This window comes from Marmota marmota, unplaced genomic scaffold, assembly GCF_001458135.2.
Source record: "Marmota marmota marmota unplaced genomic scaffold, marMar, whole genome shotgun sequence".
NCBI lineage: Eukaryota > Metazoa > Chordata > Mammalia > Rodentia > Sciuridae > Marmota > Marmota marmota.
In genome coordinates this window covers 1,231,529-1,246,651 of record NW_025999930.1, presented here as the reverse complement: position 1 = coordinate 1,246,651, position 15,123 = coordinate 1,231,529, and the positions used below count along the sequence as shown (strand labels likewise).

Below are 15,123 nucleotides of genomic sequence, written 5' to 3'. Positions count from 1 at the left end.
TCACCAAGCAGGAGGGCCAGGGGAGGTAGAAGGCTTCTCTCTGAACCTCATGGTCCTCAGCATCTGCTGAACTGCCTCACAGCACAGGAAGGAAAAGCGCCTGGAGACTCTGACTATATGGGGTTTTCAAAAGCACCAAGTTCCAAAGGAAAATCAAGATGCTATTATTGTTCACACAGAACCCACCCATGGATTAAGACATGAACAAAAGTCACTTACCCCACAGTGAACATAGTTCTCCCCCAAAAATTCTTTCATGACATTTTTGCCAAAGTCCACTATGTTCTGTAGGTGCTGAAATATCTCTTCTGAGGTCTGTAAGAGACAAGTTTAAGATGGACCTCTGGGCAGAACCCACCAAAGTTGGGGGGAACCAAAATCCCCAAGACCCTGTCACAATGGCTGCATCTAGGCCACAGTCTTTAGCCACCTGTTGTGCTGCAAAACGTGGAGAAAACGCCGACTAGAATGTGCTGCCTCAGGTGGTTTTGGGCAGTGCAGTCAATGGACAGGGGACAGACAGAACAGAGGATGGAGCCACCTCTGGAACACATCTACTAAAACAGAATCCTTTGGGTCATTTCTCTTCAGCAGCTGAGGCAAGGAGCCCGGGATGCTGGGGCCCCTTTGGGCGCCTCGGCTGCTCATTCCACTCCACTCTCACTGCAGCCCCACCTACCAATGACACTCCAGTTCCTTCCTCCCCTGTGAAACCAACCCTGTGAGGCACCTGTGTGTGCTGCCACCTCCACCCACCAATGGGCCCCAGCTTTCTATGACCTCTGCCCACAGACACTCAACCCACTGCCCTAGTGAGATGGTGACACATCAATCCTACACATTCGACATGGCTAGCGCCACCTCAAAAGCACTCCACCTGCCACATTGTGGGGTACCCACCCTCACAGAAGGATCAGACCCACCCAGGGGGCCTCATGGGTAGAACAAGCCAGATGAGTGTCTCAGCCTCTCCCTCAGAGGATGTGCTAGAAGCAGAGAAAGGGCCATAGACACAGGAGCCTCCACTGTGTAGTAAGCACCTGTGAACACCTGAGACTCACATATACAGGGAGTTAGACAGCTGATCGGGGCGGCAGAAGTTTTCTGGGGGTCTATGACACTGTATTGGGAAGACTCGGTCAAAAGAAGCTTAATTATCCACCAGACCTTGCCCAGAGCCACTTCAACACAGACTGCCCACCAAGTGTCAGTACTGTGCTCACAGATACAATTAACCACAGATGGGTAAACTGGGGCAAGGGTACCAAGGGACTGGGCAATGCAAAGCTGAGACCTGGTCCTAGGTTCCTCACCACAAACAGGGCCCTCAGGCAGGACACAGAGGCCAGGGCAGGTCCTGCTCAGCAATACACAGACCCTGTCATGGTGAAACATGGGTCAAAGTGCTGGGGCCTGGCAGTTCTCATATCAGGAATGAGCGCCCACCTCTTTCCACATTCCACTGGATGCTTCTGCTGTGTTTAAAATTTCTGCAAATAGCATTAATGTTTCCGCAGCAAGGAAAAATCCAAGTCTTTTTTTTTTTTCTGTATCAGGGATTGAACCCAGGGGCACTTATCCTCCTGCCTCAGCCTCCGAAGTGCTGGGATTACAGGCATGCACCACTGCACCTGGCTCCCAATTCTTCTTAAATAACAGTTGGAATGACAGGGTGGCCCACCCACCAATCTTACCTTCTTCCTATTTGGAGGAAACTTCAGGAAACGCAGCACTACACAACGCTGTTGGAAAATAAAACAGTCTGATTAGTACTCGCCTGACACCCAGGCACAGGAGTCAGCAGCTGAGAAGAAGGGGCCAGAAAGCAAGGAGGTCCCGGGACTGAGGCTGCCAGGAAGGACCCAGAGAAGGGACACTAGAGTGAAGCCACTTCCAGGGCATGTGGGTAGCAGGGAAGCCAGGAAAAACTACCTTTGACCAAGCCTGTCCATTCCTACTTATTTACCTTATGGAAATAACTAAAGGAGTTCAAGTGATTTTTAGCTACTTTGTATAAAAGCAGTTTATAATTCCAAGTATAAACAATCTAATTGCTCACCAATAGTGGGGACACACCACAAACCATGGAATACCATGCAGTCATTTACAAGAAAATAAGGTGTCAGTATTTAAAGACAGACATGCAGTCATCATATACTGCTACATACAAAGCATCAGCCCACTTTCATAAAAATTCTCTCTATATATATACACATATACAACTATCTACAAATAATCCTACCTATATGAATTTAAAAAAACAGGCAAGATCAACCCCTGGTGTCCACTCCTCAGGTAGGTGGAAATGCCCCCAAGGAAGGTTCCAGAAGGGAATGGTAATGAGATTTTGTTACTTTATGACAATTAAATGAAATTCATAACCTCAGCACTTTTCTTACAGGTATGTTACACTCCAATGTTAGGTTTTCAAAATAAAAACTTTGAAGTAACAAATACATATGATCTGTTGGTATGAAAAGGTCTGAAAAGATGTTCAACACAAGTTTAACAGTATCAGGTCATGACCACAATTTTTTTTTTTTTATGTTTACTGGAATATTCCAAAATGTTTTAATGTTCATAGTACACAGAATAAGAACACATATTCTACATGGGAAAGAGTGTGCCTGGGGCAGGCTTCACCTGCACAGAGGAGTGGGAGGTGGTGACTGGCAGGAGTCCTGGGTAGCATCCATGAACCTGGCAGGGGCAAGAGTAGGCAGGGCACATTGGAGAAGGCTTAGAGAGCACAGCTTTCTAGAAGATGCCTAAGGAGCAATAAGGCCCAACAGAAATGAAATCAGCCCTCAGTCCTGGGGAATGCCCACTCAGAAACACTGTTCCTCCTAAAACCCATCTGTCCTGGTTGGGACCTCTTGGTCCACGAGTTCCTCCTCTTCCTTTTATACCTATATCTACACCTATATCTATCTATCTATCTATATAGATAGATAGATAGATAGATAGATAGATGGATACACACACACACACACAAACATATATGCAACTTTTTAAATTTATTTATATTTATATATTTTTTAAGCAACAGGATCTTACTATGTTGCCAAGGCTGGCCTTGAACTCCTGAATTCAAATCCAACTTCAGCCTCCTGAGCAGCTAAGACAATGTGTAGACTATAGGCATAGGTGCTGGCTTCTACAGCACCACCACTCCCCCACTTTTCTTCTTTTTCGGGCAGACTGGGGATTGAATCCAGGGATGCTCCCTCTGAGCTACATCCCCAGTCCCCCCACACCTTAAGAGTGCCTTGTAGGTGATGAGACAGCCTTTTCCTGTTCATCTTTATGGAAGGTCTCTCCATAACAGGGNTCCCCAGTCCCCCCACCCCTTTTTTTTTTTTTTTTTGGAGACAGGGTCTCTTGCTAAGTTGCTGCCCTCAAACTTGCAATCCTCCTGCCTCAGTCTCCTACATAGCTGAAATTACAGGCATGTGCCACCACACCCAGCTTCCCCAGCACCCCTTAGTGAGCTCTCATTCCCAGTTGGTACCATATACCAGGCTTGTTGTGAATCTACTGAATAAATGTGCCCTCCTTCAACACCAACTGCAATAGGAGGGCCTGGAAATCAACTGGCTAACACACTTTCATAGAAAGTGTATCAGAAGTTGATACACAGAAATCTAAACTCTTGACAACTTTTCAGAAACTCACTCTCCTTAACAGTTATTCACTCCTCATCTAGACACAATAGGCTGTTCTGTTCAAGGGCCTGTCTGATCAATCCCTCCCACAATTAGACACCAAATACAATAAGAATGCTGCCACTAACAGTAAGTATTTCACACTACAAACATGTGTTAATGAGTAAAGTGAGTTAAGTTTCCCAGGGTAAGCCTGATCATGCTGGAAAATGTAATAAGAAAACATACTCATGCCCTGATCAACAGATTAACCCACACTGCCCTGGCCCATCCACAATGCAAGCTCTCCTCTGTGCTTCCAACAGGGCCATCCCTGCCACCCACAGAGTTCTGCATTATCTAGAGGAAAACAGAGTCTCTCTCAACTTTCCAGGGGCCTAATGAGCTAAAAACCAATTTTTATAGCCAAGCAGTCTTAAGAAAAGCAATGCAAGGCAAGTCATGTGAGCTTTTTCTTCACAGAACTCTCCACTACAGCCTCAGAGAAAGGAGTTCAAAGCCCCATGAAATTCCAACTGTGAGGAACACAAGAACCCTCTCACCTGGAGGCATCTGGCCGTCTTTTATCTTTATCTTTTTTGTACTGGGGATTAAACTCAAGGGTGCTTTACCACTGAGTCACATCCCCAACCCTTTTCATTTTTTGAGACAGGGCCTCACTAAGTTGATGAGGCTGGCCTCAAAATTGTCATCCTCCTGCCTCAACTTCATAGTCACTGTGATTACACCCATGCCTCATCATACCTGGCAACACTTGCCTATTAATACAGATTCAGATTTCCAAAGTTTCTGATCAATATGTTCCTGGTAAAGGCAGGAAAAGCTAGTCTTTTCTGTTTATTTACAAATGGAAATTATAAACTTCCTTTGCATTAACACATACACATAAAGTGGCCCAGCTTCAGCCTGGAGGGAAGCCCAGAGATCAAGGCTGGATCCCCAAGATCAAGGTCATGCAGGGTGAAACAGGGCTTGGATGGCGGCCCGAACCCCAAAGGAACCCTACATGTCCTTCCAACTGTCAGGATCCCTGTGGCTGCTGAGTTGCCAGTTTGGGGGTGGGGCATGTGCACTGGCTGGAGAGCTAGCCCCTGGCAGAGTATGTGGCACAGGCCTTCCCAGCCCTGTGCAGCAAAGAGGCCTGCCAGCACCCCTTCTGGAGCCACCCCAGTGTGTCCTCGGCCACCCCATCCATGCACCATGGCTCCGCCTCCCTGTTAGAGGTCATTCCCTTCCTCTCAAAGAGCCAGAACCGACACCAACAAAGTCTGAATGTAGTGATGTGTCCATTTCAAGGTTACTAAGCTCTCTCCACCTACCCACTTATCATCCAAAAATGTCACCAGAAACCTGACCAACATCCCCAAGGAAACTGCAGAATCAGCTTAAAATGCCAATCTTGATCAATACCAACACTCAAACACACTCAGCTAGCCTATCCCGCACAGCCAGTGCCAACTGACCCTCACAAGAGGCCTGAGCAGGGGATACCAGCTGGAGGTGGGAGATCCCCTGGCTATGCCAGGTAGAGGCCATTAGGCAGGTGGTGACAGAGCCTGGTGACGCTCATGCAGGCTGATGGCAGAAATTAGGTGAAAAAAAAAAAAAAAAAAATCAACCCGATATCAGTTCTCATTAACAGAATGATACCAAGAGGCACCCTCACCTGGAGGAATCCAGAACTGAAAATTGACAGATTTCTAACTACCCAAAAAAGGCATAAAACTGGGTAAAGACTGGAAGGAAGTGCACCAAAGTATAATAAAAGCTAGTATCTAGGTGGGAAATGTGGAGTGATTTTTACTTTCTTCCTTCTAATACTATATATTTTCCGAAGAGGGAAGAAATAATGATTAGTAATAAATAAAAATGAAAGGCCACAGAGAGCTCACTCTCCCTCCTCTTCATGGTTACCATAAGGTGAAAACAAATTTCCTCCAACATGTCTTACTGCCATGATGATCAGCTTCACCTCAGGCCAAAAGCAGTGAATTCAGCCAACCATGGACTGAACCTCTGAAACCAGACTCTGTTGTCTATCCCAAAGAATGGAAATCAGGATCTGGAAGAGATATTTGTACTCTCATGTTCATTATAACACTAGTCATAGTGATGAAGACGTGTAAACAAGCTAAACATCCATGGAGGATGAGTGGATAAAAGAAAATGCATACAACAAATATGCACATCATAAAATATTATTCACCCTAAAAAAAATAGAGAACTTCTGCAGTGTGATACAACATGGATGAAACTTGAGGATACTGTGCTAAGACAAACAGAAGGACAAACACTGCATGATTACTCAGCTATGAAGATCTCTAATATAGTCAAATTCATGGATCTGTAGAGTAGAATCACTTGTGGTTACTAGAGAGAGAGAAGTGAGGGGAAAACGTGGCATTACTAATAAATGGACATAAAGTTTTAGTCAAGCAAGATAAATTCTAGAGATCTGCTATATAAAGCATACCTATTAATGACATTATATTCTACTCTTAAACATTAAATAGAAAAGTAGATATCATGTTGTTTTCTTACCACAATAAATCATTTTTAAAAAGCCTACAGTGAACCAATACAATAAAATGAACACCTGCCAGTGTGAAGACTGAGAGAATATTTGCCAGTCAGCCTTCTTCACTATGACAAAGTTCCTCAGGAAATCAACTTAAAAAGAGGAAAAGATTTATTTTGACTCATAGTTTCAGAGGTTTTAGTCTGTGGTAATTTAGTTCAAGGGCATTCAGGTCTGAAAAGGTAGCACATTGTGGAGGCAGCACATGGTAGAATAAAGCTGTTCACTTCATAGCAGTCAGAAAACAGAAAACTACAGAAAGAGATGGAGGGCCCAATATCCCCTGCATAGGGGATATTGTCCCCAACAATCTAGCTTCCTTCTACTAGACTAGAGTAGTAGAAGGTTCTAAAGGTTCTACCACCTTGTAATACCACCACAGGCTGGGGTCCAGGCCTTCAACACATAGGTCTTTGGGGAACATTTAAGATCTAGACCATAACAAGGTTTATGGTCCCCTGTTATGGAGAGACCTTCCATAAAGATGAACAGGAAAAGGCTGTCTCATCACCTACAAGGCACTCTTAAGGTGTGGGATGGGAGTCACCCTCTAAGTCAATCATACCAAAGTCCCCTGTCCTTTCTCAAGTTGGTTATTCCATCATAGTGATGAGATAACCTAGGAAGGTGACCTGAAAGACCCTGGGAAGCTGAGATTAGGCTACTTTCAAAGGGAGACAGAAAAACACAATAGCATAGGTGTCACCCCTCGGAATGTGGCCAGAAACAGCACTCTGCCAGCTTTTCCCAATCGGTGCAGATGACTCCTAGGCAACAACCATGGTGGACCCAAAAGTGCATCTAGAGGGGCAGGCCCCCTACAGCCCTTCTTCATCCTGCCCTGCTCTGTTCCATCAGACAACGCCACCCAGGGTCTGCCAATCACCAGGAGCAGAAGATGCCAAGTCACTGACTTCTGCAATACAACCAGAAACATATCCCCAGGGCCCCCAGGACTCAGCAGTCCAAGAAGCAGGGCTGCCAGGGCTGGGCTCCACTAGGTGCTCCCAGTGGTACAATTCAACCTCAGGGTGAACTCAATCTCAGAGAAAAACCACAAAGCAAACCAACAGAGAATGAAGCTGTGGTAAAGGAAGGTGCCTGCAAAGCTGTAATATTGGGAGGGAGCCCACTGTTCTGCAGGCATGCAGGAAAGCCAGGAAGCTGACACAGGAACCTTGTCCAACCTGGGCAAGATACCTCCTTCCCAAGCTCTTTCAGCTCCAGCTGGACCTCTCAGTCATCCTTAATGGACTGAAGAGGATGCAGGTGTGAACCATGGGGGAGGTACTAACCCACCAAAAAAAAAAGAATGTGCCACACTGATGATATAACTGAGAAAACGGGAAGAACTGAAGGGACAAACTGGGACAGCCTGGTGATACCTAAAGGATGGCAAACCTGAACACGTGTGAAGAGAAGGCACGACTCATGGCAGCACATAACCGAAGAAGCATAGCAAGTGTGGGATCCCTGGGACTGCCTGCCTGAGCTGCACCATAGCCATGAAGCAGGCCCAGTCAAGTGCAGCCTTGCTCTCTAGATGCAGCAAGGCCTCCCTCACCTTCCTGTGTTGCAGCTCTCAAAAGAAAGTCACTGGGGAGCTCCATCTCCAACTGAGTTCTGACCAAAGAGGAGGAAAAAGTGGCCATGTCACCTGGGAAGACGTAAAACCAGACAGATGAACACCTTCACATACTAGTGAGGCACTGCGCTAAAAACCACCAAAGAGAATTTAAAAAAAAAAAATCCTAACTATGCAATGAAAAATATAAATTAAGGTATAAATAAAGTGGGGTCACATGCAGAGCTCAGCAATAAGCTAGAGTGGGACAAGAAAAGAACAAACCTCACCAAGAAAGAAGCCATATTACTGGGCGCGGTGGCACACACCTGAAATCGCAGTGGCTAGGGAGGCTGAGGCAGGAAGATCCAGAGTTCAAAACCAGCGTCAGCAAAAGCAAAGCCCTACACAACTCAGTGAGATCCTGTCTCTAAATAAAATACAAAATAGGGCTGGGGATATGGCTCAGTCTAGTGCCCCTGACTTCAATCCCCAGTACAATACAGAAAGAAAGGGAAGGAAGGAAGGGAGGGAGGGAGACAGAAAGACGAAGAAAGAAAGACAGAAAGACAGACAGAAAGAAGTCATATCAGCAACAGCAGCCTATAAGAACGCCAATGAAAACCTTAAATGTAGAGGGTTTTTTTGTTTGTTTTTTTTGTTGTTGTTTTTTAAAGACGCTAGTGGCAAGAAAAAGTTAAGACTATTTCAACAAGAGCCCAGAGCTTAGGGATATGCCATATGGTTGCGAAAAAACAAAGAATATCAACACTTATGGGCTTCCAGCATCTCCAGAAAAAGTGTGATTAACAACATTCCTATAGCACTGAACAACTGCTTTCCACCTAAGCTACGATAAATAATTCTGTAATGGATACCTTTTAGTACAAAAATATTTATTTTCATTTCTAATTATCTCCTTTTCAAGAATACAAGAATACATGAACAAAGCTGGGCACTGTGGCGCACACCTATAATCCCAGCAGCTTGGGAAGCTGACGCAGGAGGATCATGAGTTCAAAGCTAGCCTCATCAAGTTAAAGAGGTCCCAGGCAACTTAGCAAGGTCCTGTCTCAAAAATAAATAAATAAAAAGAGCCGGGGATGTGGCTCAGTAGTTAAGCACCTCTTGGCTCAATACCTGGTATTCAAAAAAAAAAAAAAAAACTTGAACAGAAATTAGATCAAAGACTATAAACCATTTAGAAATCCTTTTTCCTGATTTTTTTTTTTTTTAATGCTAAGGATTCAAACCCAGGACCTCAAGCAAGCTAAATGTACATTCTACCACTGAGCTACACTCCCAGCCCCTTTTCTTGATTACAATGCATATTCATTGTAGAAAATATTTTTAAAAATTAATAAGGAGCTGGGTGTAGTGTTATGCATGCCTATAGCTCCAGCCACTCAAAAGAGACTTAGGTAGGACTGCTTGTGTCAAGGCATTCAAGCCCATCATGAGCAACATAGTGAAACCCCACTTTAAAAAAAAAGGAAAGAGGAAAGGAGGTAAAAATAAATCTTGATATGGTCACAAAGTGGTAACTACCTGTAACATTTTGATGTATTTCCTCCCACATACATACTTAAAACCACAAGACACTATACATCTTTTGTAACCTTTTTCCTTTTAACATTGTAAACATTTACCCAAATTACATGGAATACAGCATAATTTACCTAATGCAGTCTCTGTAAAACAGCCATTTAAATTGTTTACATTTTATATAAATATATATATAAAATACTGCTATATTGAAAGTAAAAAATCTGAAAACCAGATATCCTAAACAGAAGATGAGAAGAGAAACAATGAGATGGCCCCTCACCCCTGACTGCTTGACCTTCACACCTGCAAAGCCCAGACAAACACCACAAGCACCAACCAATTTGCAGAAATGATGTGAAGCTCTCCTCAGAATCTGAGAAAGGCTACAAAACCGGAATGACTGGAAATGAACAGTTCTCTACACAAGTTTGATAAATGTTCTTTGTTGGCAGGTCAATGAAGAGCAAAATCCTTCAGGTTACCTTTGTCAACAAGAAGGAAAACATGACAGCTTAGTGTCATGACAAGTGCACACTGTCTGCCCCTGCATACCAAGGCCTGAGTGACCCAGAGGCTAAGTGCCCTGGATACCTTACAGATGGAAGGATAAACCAGACATAAAATGACCTTCACAGGACAAGCCGTAATTCAAAACCAATAAGGTCAAAGTGAAGGAGCAAGTGCAGAGACCTGGGGACAAAAGTCCAGCCCAGTAGCATGGAGGATAGTCACAGGTTTTGATGACCTATGATATGGCTGCTAGCTCAAGTGCCATGCACTCAGGCAGCAACAAGGAAAGTATATGACCAGATGCAACATGCCCTGCTCAAGAAGCCCCCTCAGGGTCCATGCCTAGGGCTCCAGACACCAATGGGGGACAGTGTCCAGGCGACTAACAGGAGGCATGCACGTCAGATGGTCCATACCAAATGAGCAGAGGACAGTCAGGTGCTGTATCTGGGAAAGGGATATCTACACAACTGTCCCAAACAAGAAAGAACATGTCCTGACAGGCAACACTGGAACCACCTGGGCCACTGGGCTGCCTCTGAAGGAAGGGGCTATGGGGAAGATGACTACCACCTGTCAGGAATGCTGTTACAACTCCTCTCTATGGGCTGGCCTGCATTCACTTTCCTGCCCACCCTGAACATGCCCCACCACCTCCAGCAGTCCACACCGAGTTCCTCAATCCCAGGCCCCAAGTCCTGCATACCACAGAAGTCTCCCTCTCATTTTACACTTGCATATGGCAGAAGAAGCATCACTGTATTCCTTCTATTGCTGGCCAATGACAGTGCAGATGTCCCCACCTAGACCCTCAGCTCTTGCAGGTCAGGCCTCAGATGACTGACCTGTGCATCATGCTCTCGTGCTGCAGAGGGAGGATTGATGGGATTTTATAAGGTCAGTGCCCTCTCAGAGACAGTGAACCTCTATCTGGAAAGACTTGGTGAAGGCCTCCATCTCTCTTGGATTGGATGATACTGATCTGGAGAGCTGAGCAGAGAAGCAGATGCACCTATGCCCAGATAGGAATAAAAGCAGTGCTTGTGCCTAAGTGCTCACAGGAATGGGAATCCTCCAGTTCTCAGTCTTCTCACTCACCCACCTTCTTTCTAACCACTCATGTACACACTCCTTGGGCACAACAAGCCCTGAAAAGCTGCCTTCCAGGGTTCACTCTCTTCTCAGCCCAAAGCCTGAGCATGCCAGCAGGGATGAGCTGGCAGCCAGGCTCGAGAACCAGGCCAAGCACAAAGGCTTCTCCAGGCTTCTCAACACGGCACAAATTCAGTTTACCTACATTAGATGCAAACATCATCCACCTTAACTTCGTGGGAAACATTTTCTTATGAGATGGTTTGTGTTGATAAGCTTCAATTTCAAGTGAAGAGCTGAAACTCTCTTCACCAAAGAGGAAGGCGCATAGAGAGAAAATTTAGATTTAAAATTAAGGGCTAGGAAATAAATAAATAAAATAAAATTAAGGCTAGGGTGTAGCTCAGTGATTAAGCATTTGCCTAGCATGCTCAAAGCCCTGGGTTCCATCCCCAGCACTGCAAAAATGATAACGATAAATAATGATGATGATGACAATTAAATAAAGCATGAAAGCATGGGTCCAGGACAGCCTAATGGCTGAAGGTAAGTTAAAAAGGTAAAAGTAAAAAGAAACACAACCATGACGAATGGAGTTGTGTAAAAAGGCAGGAGCTGGGCTACCTTGAAAAATGCCTCCTTAGGGAAGGGGGGTGGACATGTGCCTGTTGGGGACAATGGAGAGAGATCCAAGTGTCAGAGGTAACTGCACAGAAGCCTCTGTTCTTCTAACCCTGGGTGTGCTTTTGCTCCAAGTCTAGAACTTGCTCCTTCATCTACCACTACTTTTGAAACTTAATACATCAGCTTCCATTAGAAGGGGAAGCTTTAGGTTAGCCTTGTCCATTATTAACTCACCTAAAGGTCATAAGTAGAACCTGTGGTCTCAGTTCTTTAATTCCCCAATTATGCTAATGGATAACAAAATACAAGGATAGAATCATGGGCCAGGTGCCTACTCCAGAACCTGCACCATTCCTGAACAGCTGCTGTAATGGGGCAGGACCTTAACTGCTCTGAGTTCTGCTTGCTTCACCTGACCCCTGGGGCTGATAGGTATCACTGGCAAGGCATAACTTGTCTGGCTCCCTCTCAATTGATCTTTCCCGAAATGCCAAAAAGCAAATTCTATTCCTAGTTCCACTTTACAAATGCAGGCACTGAGCCTCCCCATACGGTGGCAAAACTGGGAATGGTCCCAGCTCCCTGTGCTTCTAAGTCCCGCTCTAAATCTTCCCTATCTGGCATCTTTCTCCCTCCTACCCACCACGTTCCTGCCGGGTTGTACCAAAGATGTCAAAGAATTCTGGGCCACAAATCCAAAGGCTTCTCTTCCTGTATCCACCTCCTTGAAAGTCTTCACTGCAGTTTCTGAAACTCACTGAATCAGGAAACTTTAAATTCTAAAAGACTCCTGAGGCGAACCTGTAGGCAGTACCCGGTTATTAACAGCAGCAGGGAGAACAGCAGTACCTTCGTTTCATGAGGCTGAATTCCCTCCGTGCCTGGAGCGACAGCATCCTAGGCACTTCCCCCCCTGTGCTACCCAGGCCTGGTCCCGACTTGGCCTACACCCCTTGGCAGCCTGGGAGTCGGGCGAGGCCAGACGCTGCACTGCGTGAGGCCTCTCGGCAGCGACCCGGCGTGGTGGGGGAGGGCTCAGAACCCACGCCGGGGACTAGGAGATACTTGGGATATGGGGGACCGAGAAGAGGGGGAAACTGAAAGGGACGGGGGCCCAACGGCGGTAGTGGCACTGGAGGCACGACCGGGGACCAAGCGGGGACGGGATCCAGAGGGATGAGGGACCGACATGGGGTCTGGGGGATGACTGGAGACCGAACTAGGGAGGGTGCTGGTGGGTATGCGGGAATGAACTGAAGAGTTGCTAGAGGGATGAAGGACCCAAAATGGGGAGATGCTAGCGGATATGGGGATGCCCCGAAAACCCGGGCCCTCGGGTAAGGCCCTGAACCGCGCCGCCCGACTGCAGCTCACCTGCGCGTGGGCCACCACCAGACTCTTGTTCCCTTCTCCGTGGTACCTCCATTCATTCTCGTCCATCTTCCCTTCTTCCATGCCCCGGCGCGGCCCTGGAGCCTCGCAGTCCGGGACGTGAGGACGCGAGCTGGGGGCCACCCACCTCGCCCGGCTCCAGTGGCCGCAGTCTGGGGAGGAGGAGCGCCTGTCAGCAGCCGCCTGCGGTCGACTCCTCCACGGCTACTCGTAGGCGCGGGCCGCCGGAAGCCACGCCCCCGGAGACTGCCATGACCAAGCCGGGCAACTTCCGGGATCCCGCCCACTTCATCTCTTTGACCGCAGCAGTGAATGAGCCAACGGCCATCTTAAGTATTGGCAGAGTGACTCACTTCCGAAGCGCGGTCTTGGGAACCGGAAGGGAGGTTTCCGGCCCGAGCGCCGGATGTGAGGCTGGCCAGAATGACCGGCGGCTGCTCGGCGCCCGGGACCCCTCGGCAGTGTCTTGTCTCAGCGTTTGGCGTTTTGGGGCTCCGGACCGCTTGACCGTGGGACCCCAGCAAGGTGCTTGGCGTCTCTGAGCCTCATCTTTCGCTTCTGTAGAATGGAATATGACCCATTGCACCCTCACGGGATTACCAGACGCAGAGCATCCGTTGGTCCCGTGAGGTAAAAACGTTGTCATCCTCGCTTTCCACGCGGGAAAACATGGCACGGCAAAGCGAGAGACACCCCCCCCCTTCCCTGGTGACGCTTTTTGCCCGCGGACCTCCAGGGACAGAGGTGAGGCGAAGGAAATTGGCCCTAGGCTTATTCCCTAGGGCGGAGGAGAGAATGTCACCGCCTCGCAGAGCCGCTATGAGGCTCACGTGTCCTCAGTCTCAAGATCACTTGATGCTCCTAGCAGTGATTGAGGGGCCAGAGGCTTTTGCTGATATGGGTTATAGTTAAATTAAAACAAGAAGTTTGACTGGCGTGGTCGCGCACGCCTCTAGTTCATTGACTTGGGAAGGTGCGGCAGGAGGATCCCAAGTTCGAGGACAGCCTACGCAACTTAGTGACCCTGTCTCAAAAGGGGGAAAATGTAATACGTGGTAAAGCGCCCCTGGGTTAATTCCCCAGTACTCCCCTCAAATGTTTAGCCGTATTTTTTAATTTAAAAACGAACATATTATATGTAATTAGTAGATAAATTTAATATCCCGAAAATCAAGAAGAGTGATGGTGTTTTACATTTTTTGCAACTCTTTTTAAAGCTTAGTGGATAGTAACGGGATTCTCAGATCTGCATTAGGTTTGCTGCAATGTTAAAGGTTGCTTTGGTTGACGTATATGAAGAAAATCGAGCCTAATGCAGATATGTGATTCATAAAAGTAGGACCGTCAGACCTAGTCTTGAGAATGGCTTACTGAGAGCCTCTCTGGGAACCTGCCAGGCTTTGGGAATAACAGCGAAATGACGCTAGATCATCAGGAAAATGATCTAACAGCTTCAAGCATCTCTTTTTCCTCTAGCTTGGGATAAAGGGGAGGCCAGGTGGGAGGCTGTTTAGAATCCTCTGCAGGAAAGTTTCAGAAATGGTAGTAATAGCCACTCCTGGAGGTAAACAGACCCCAAAGGGGTGGAGGGAACAAGCACAGGACAGTGAGAAGACATTAAAGTTCACCAAGGCCTGACTTCCCACACCTACAAGGCCAGGAGACCCTAAACATGAAAGGAGAGCTGGAGTCAGAATCATACTAAGTATCAATACCACATTAAGTCTTAAAATATTTGCTTGAGGAAACCTCTGTGGTGCTGGAAACATTCTACATCTTTACCACCACCACCACCCCCAAGGAGGAGTGTTTATCACAAAGTATCAGCCATAGGAATGGGGGACATCAGTTTTTTGGTTTGGGTGTTTTTTGTTTGTTTGTTTTGTTTTTTTGTTTTGTTTTGATGCCTTTGCCCCACATCCCCTCCTTTTCATAACACCGACACAGGCTTTGTATGGGAAGCACCATTCCTCTATTCAGTTTATGTAATCTGACTTACCTGGGCTTAATTCCTACTCTCAAGGCTGGGCTTGTGACTTTGACACAGGCAACCAGGAATTACATTCCCTGGAAATTACATAAAGGGGTTGGTTCAGGAGGTACAGGGAGGTGATACACAGGATACTGTGAAGCTCACTCCTGTGGCTTAC

The 15,123-nt window shown here is 46.6% G+C and overlaps 1 protein-coding gene across 1 annotated transcript in view; it reads right to left on the bottom strand.

The window, feature by feature from the left end:
• Positions 1-13,185, bottom strand: part of Ippk (inositol-pentakisphosphate 2-kinase) — a 53,124-nt gene extending 39,939 nt beyond the window's left edge. The window contains exons 1-3 of the mRNA XM_015506262.2: positions 12,956-13,185; positions 1,695-1,742; positions 220-315 (exon numbers count right to left, since the gene is read on the bottom strand). Coding sequence (XP_015361748.1) covers positions 220-315; positions 1,695-1,742; positions 12,956-13,036 — 225 coding nt within the window. The 5' untranslated portion in view covers positions 13,037-13,185. The remainder of the gene's footprint in view (positions 1-219; positions 316-1,694; positions 1,743-12,955) is intronic.
• Between the last annotated feature and the right edge of the window lie 1,938 nt (positions 13,186-15,123).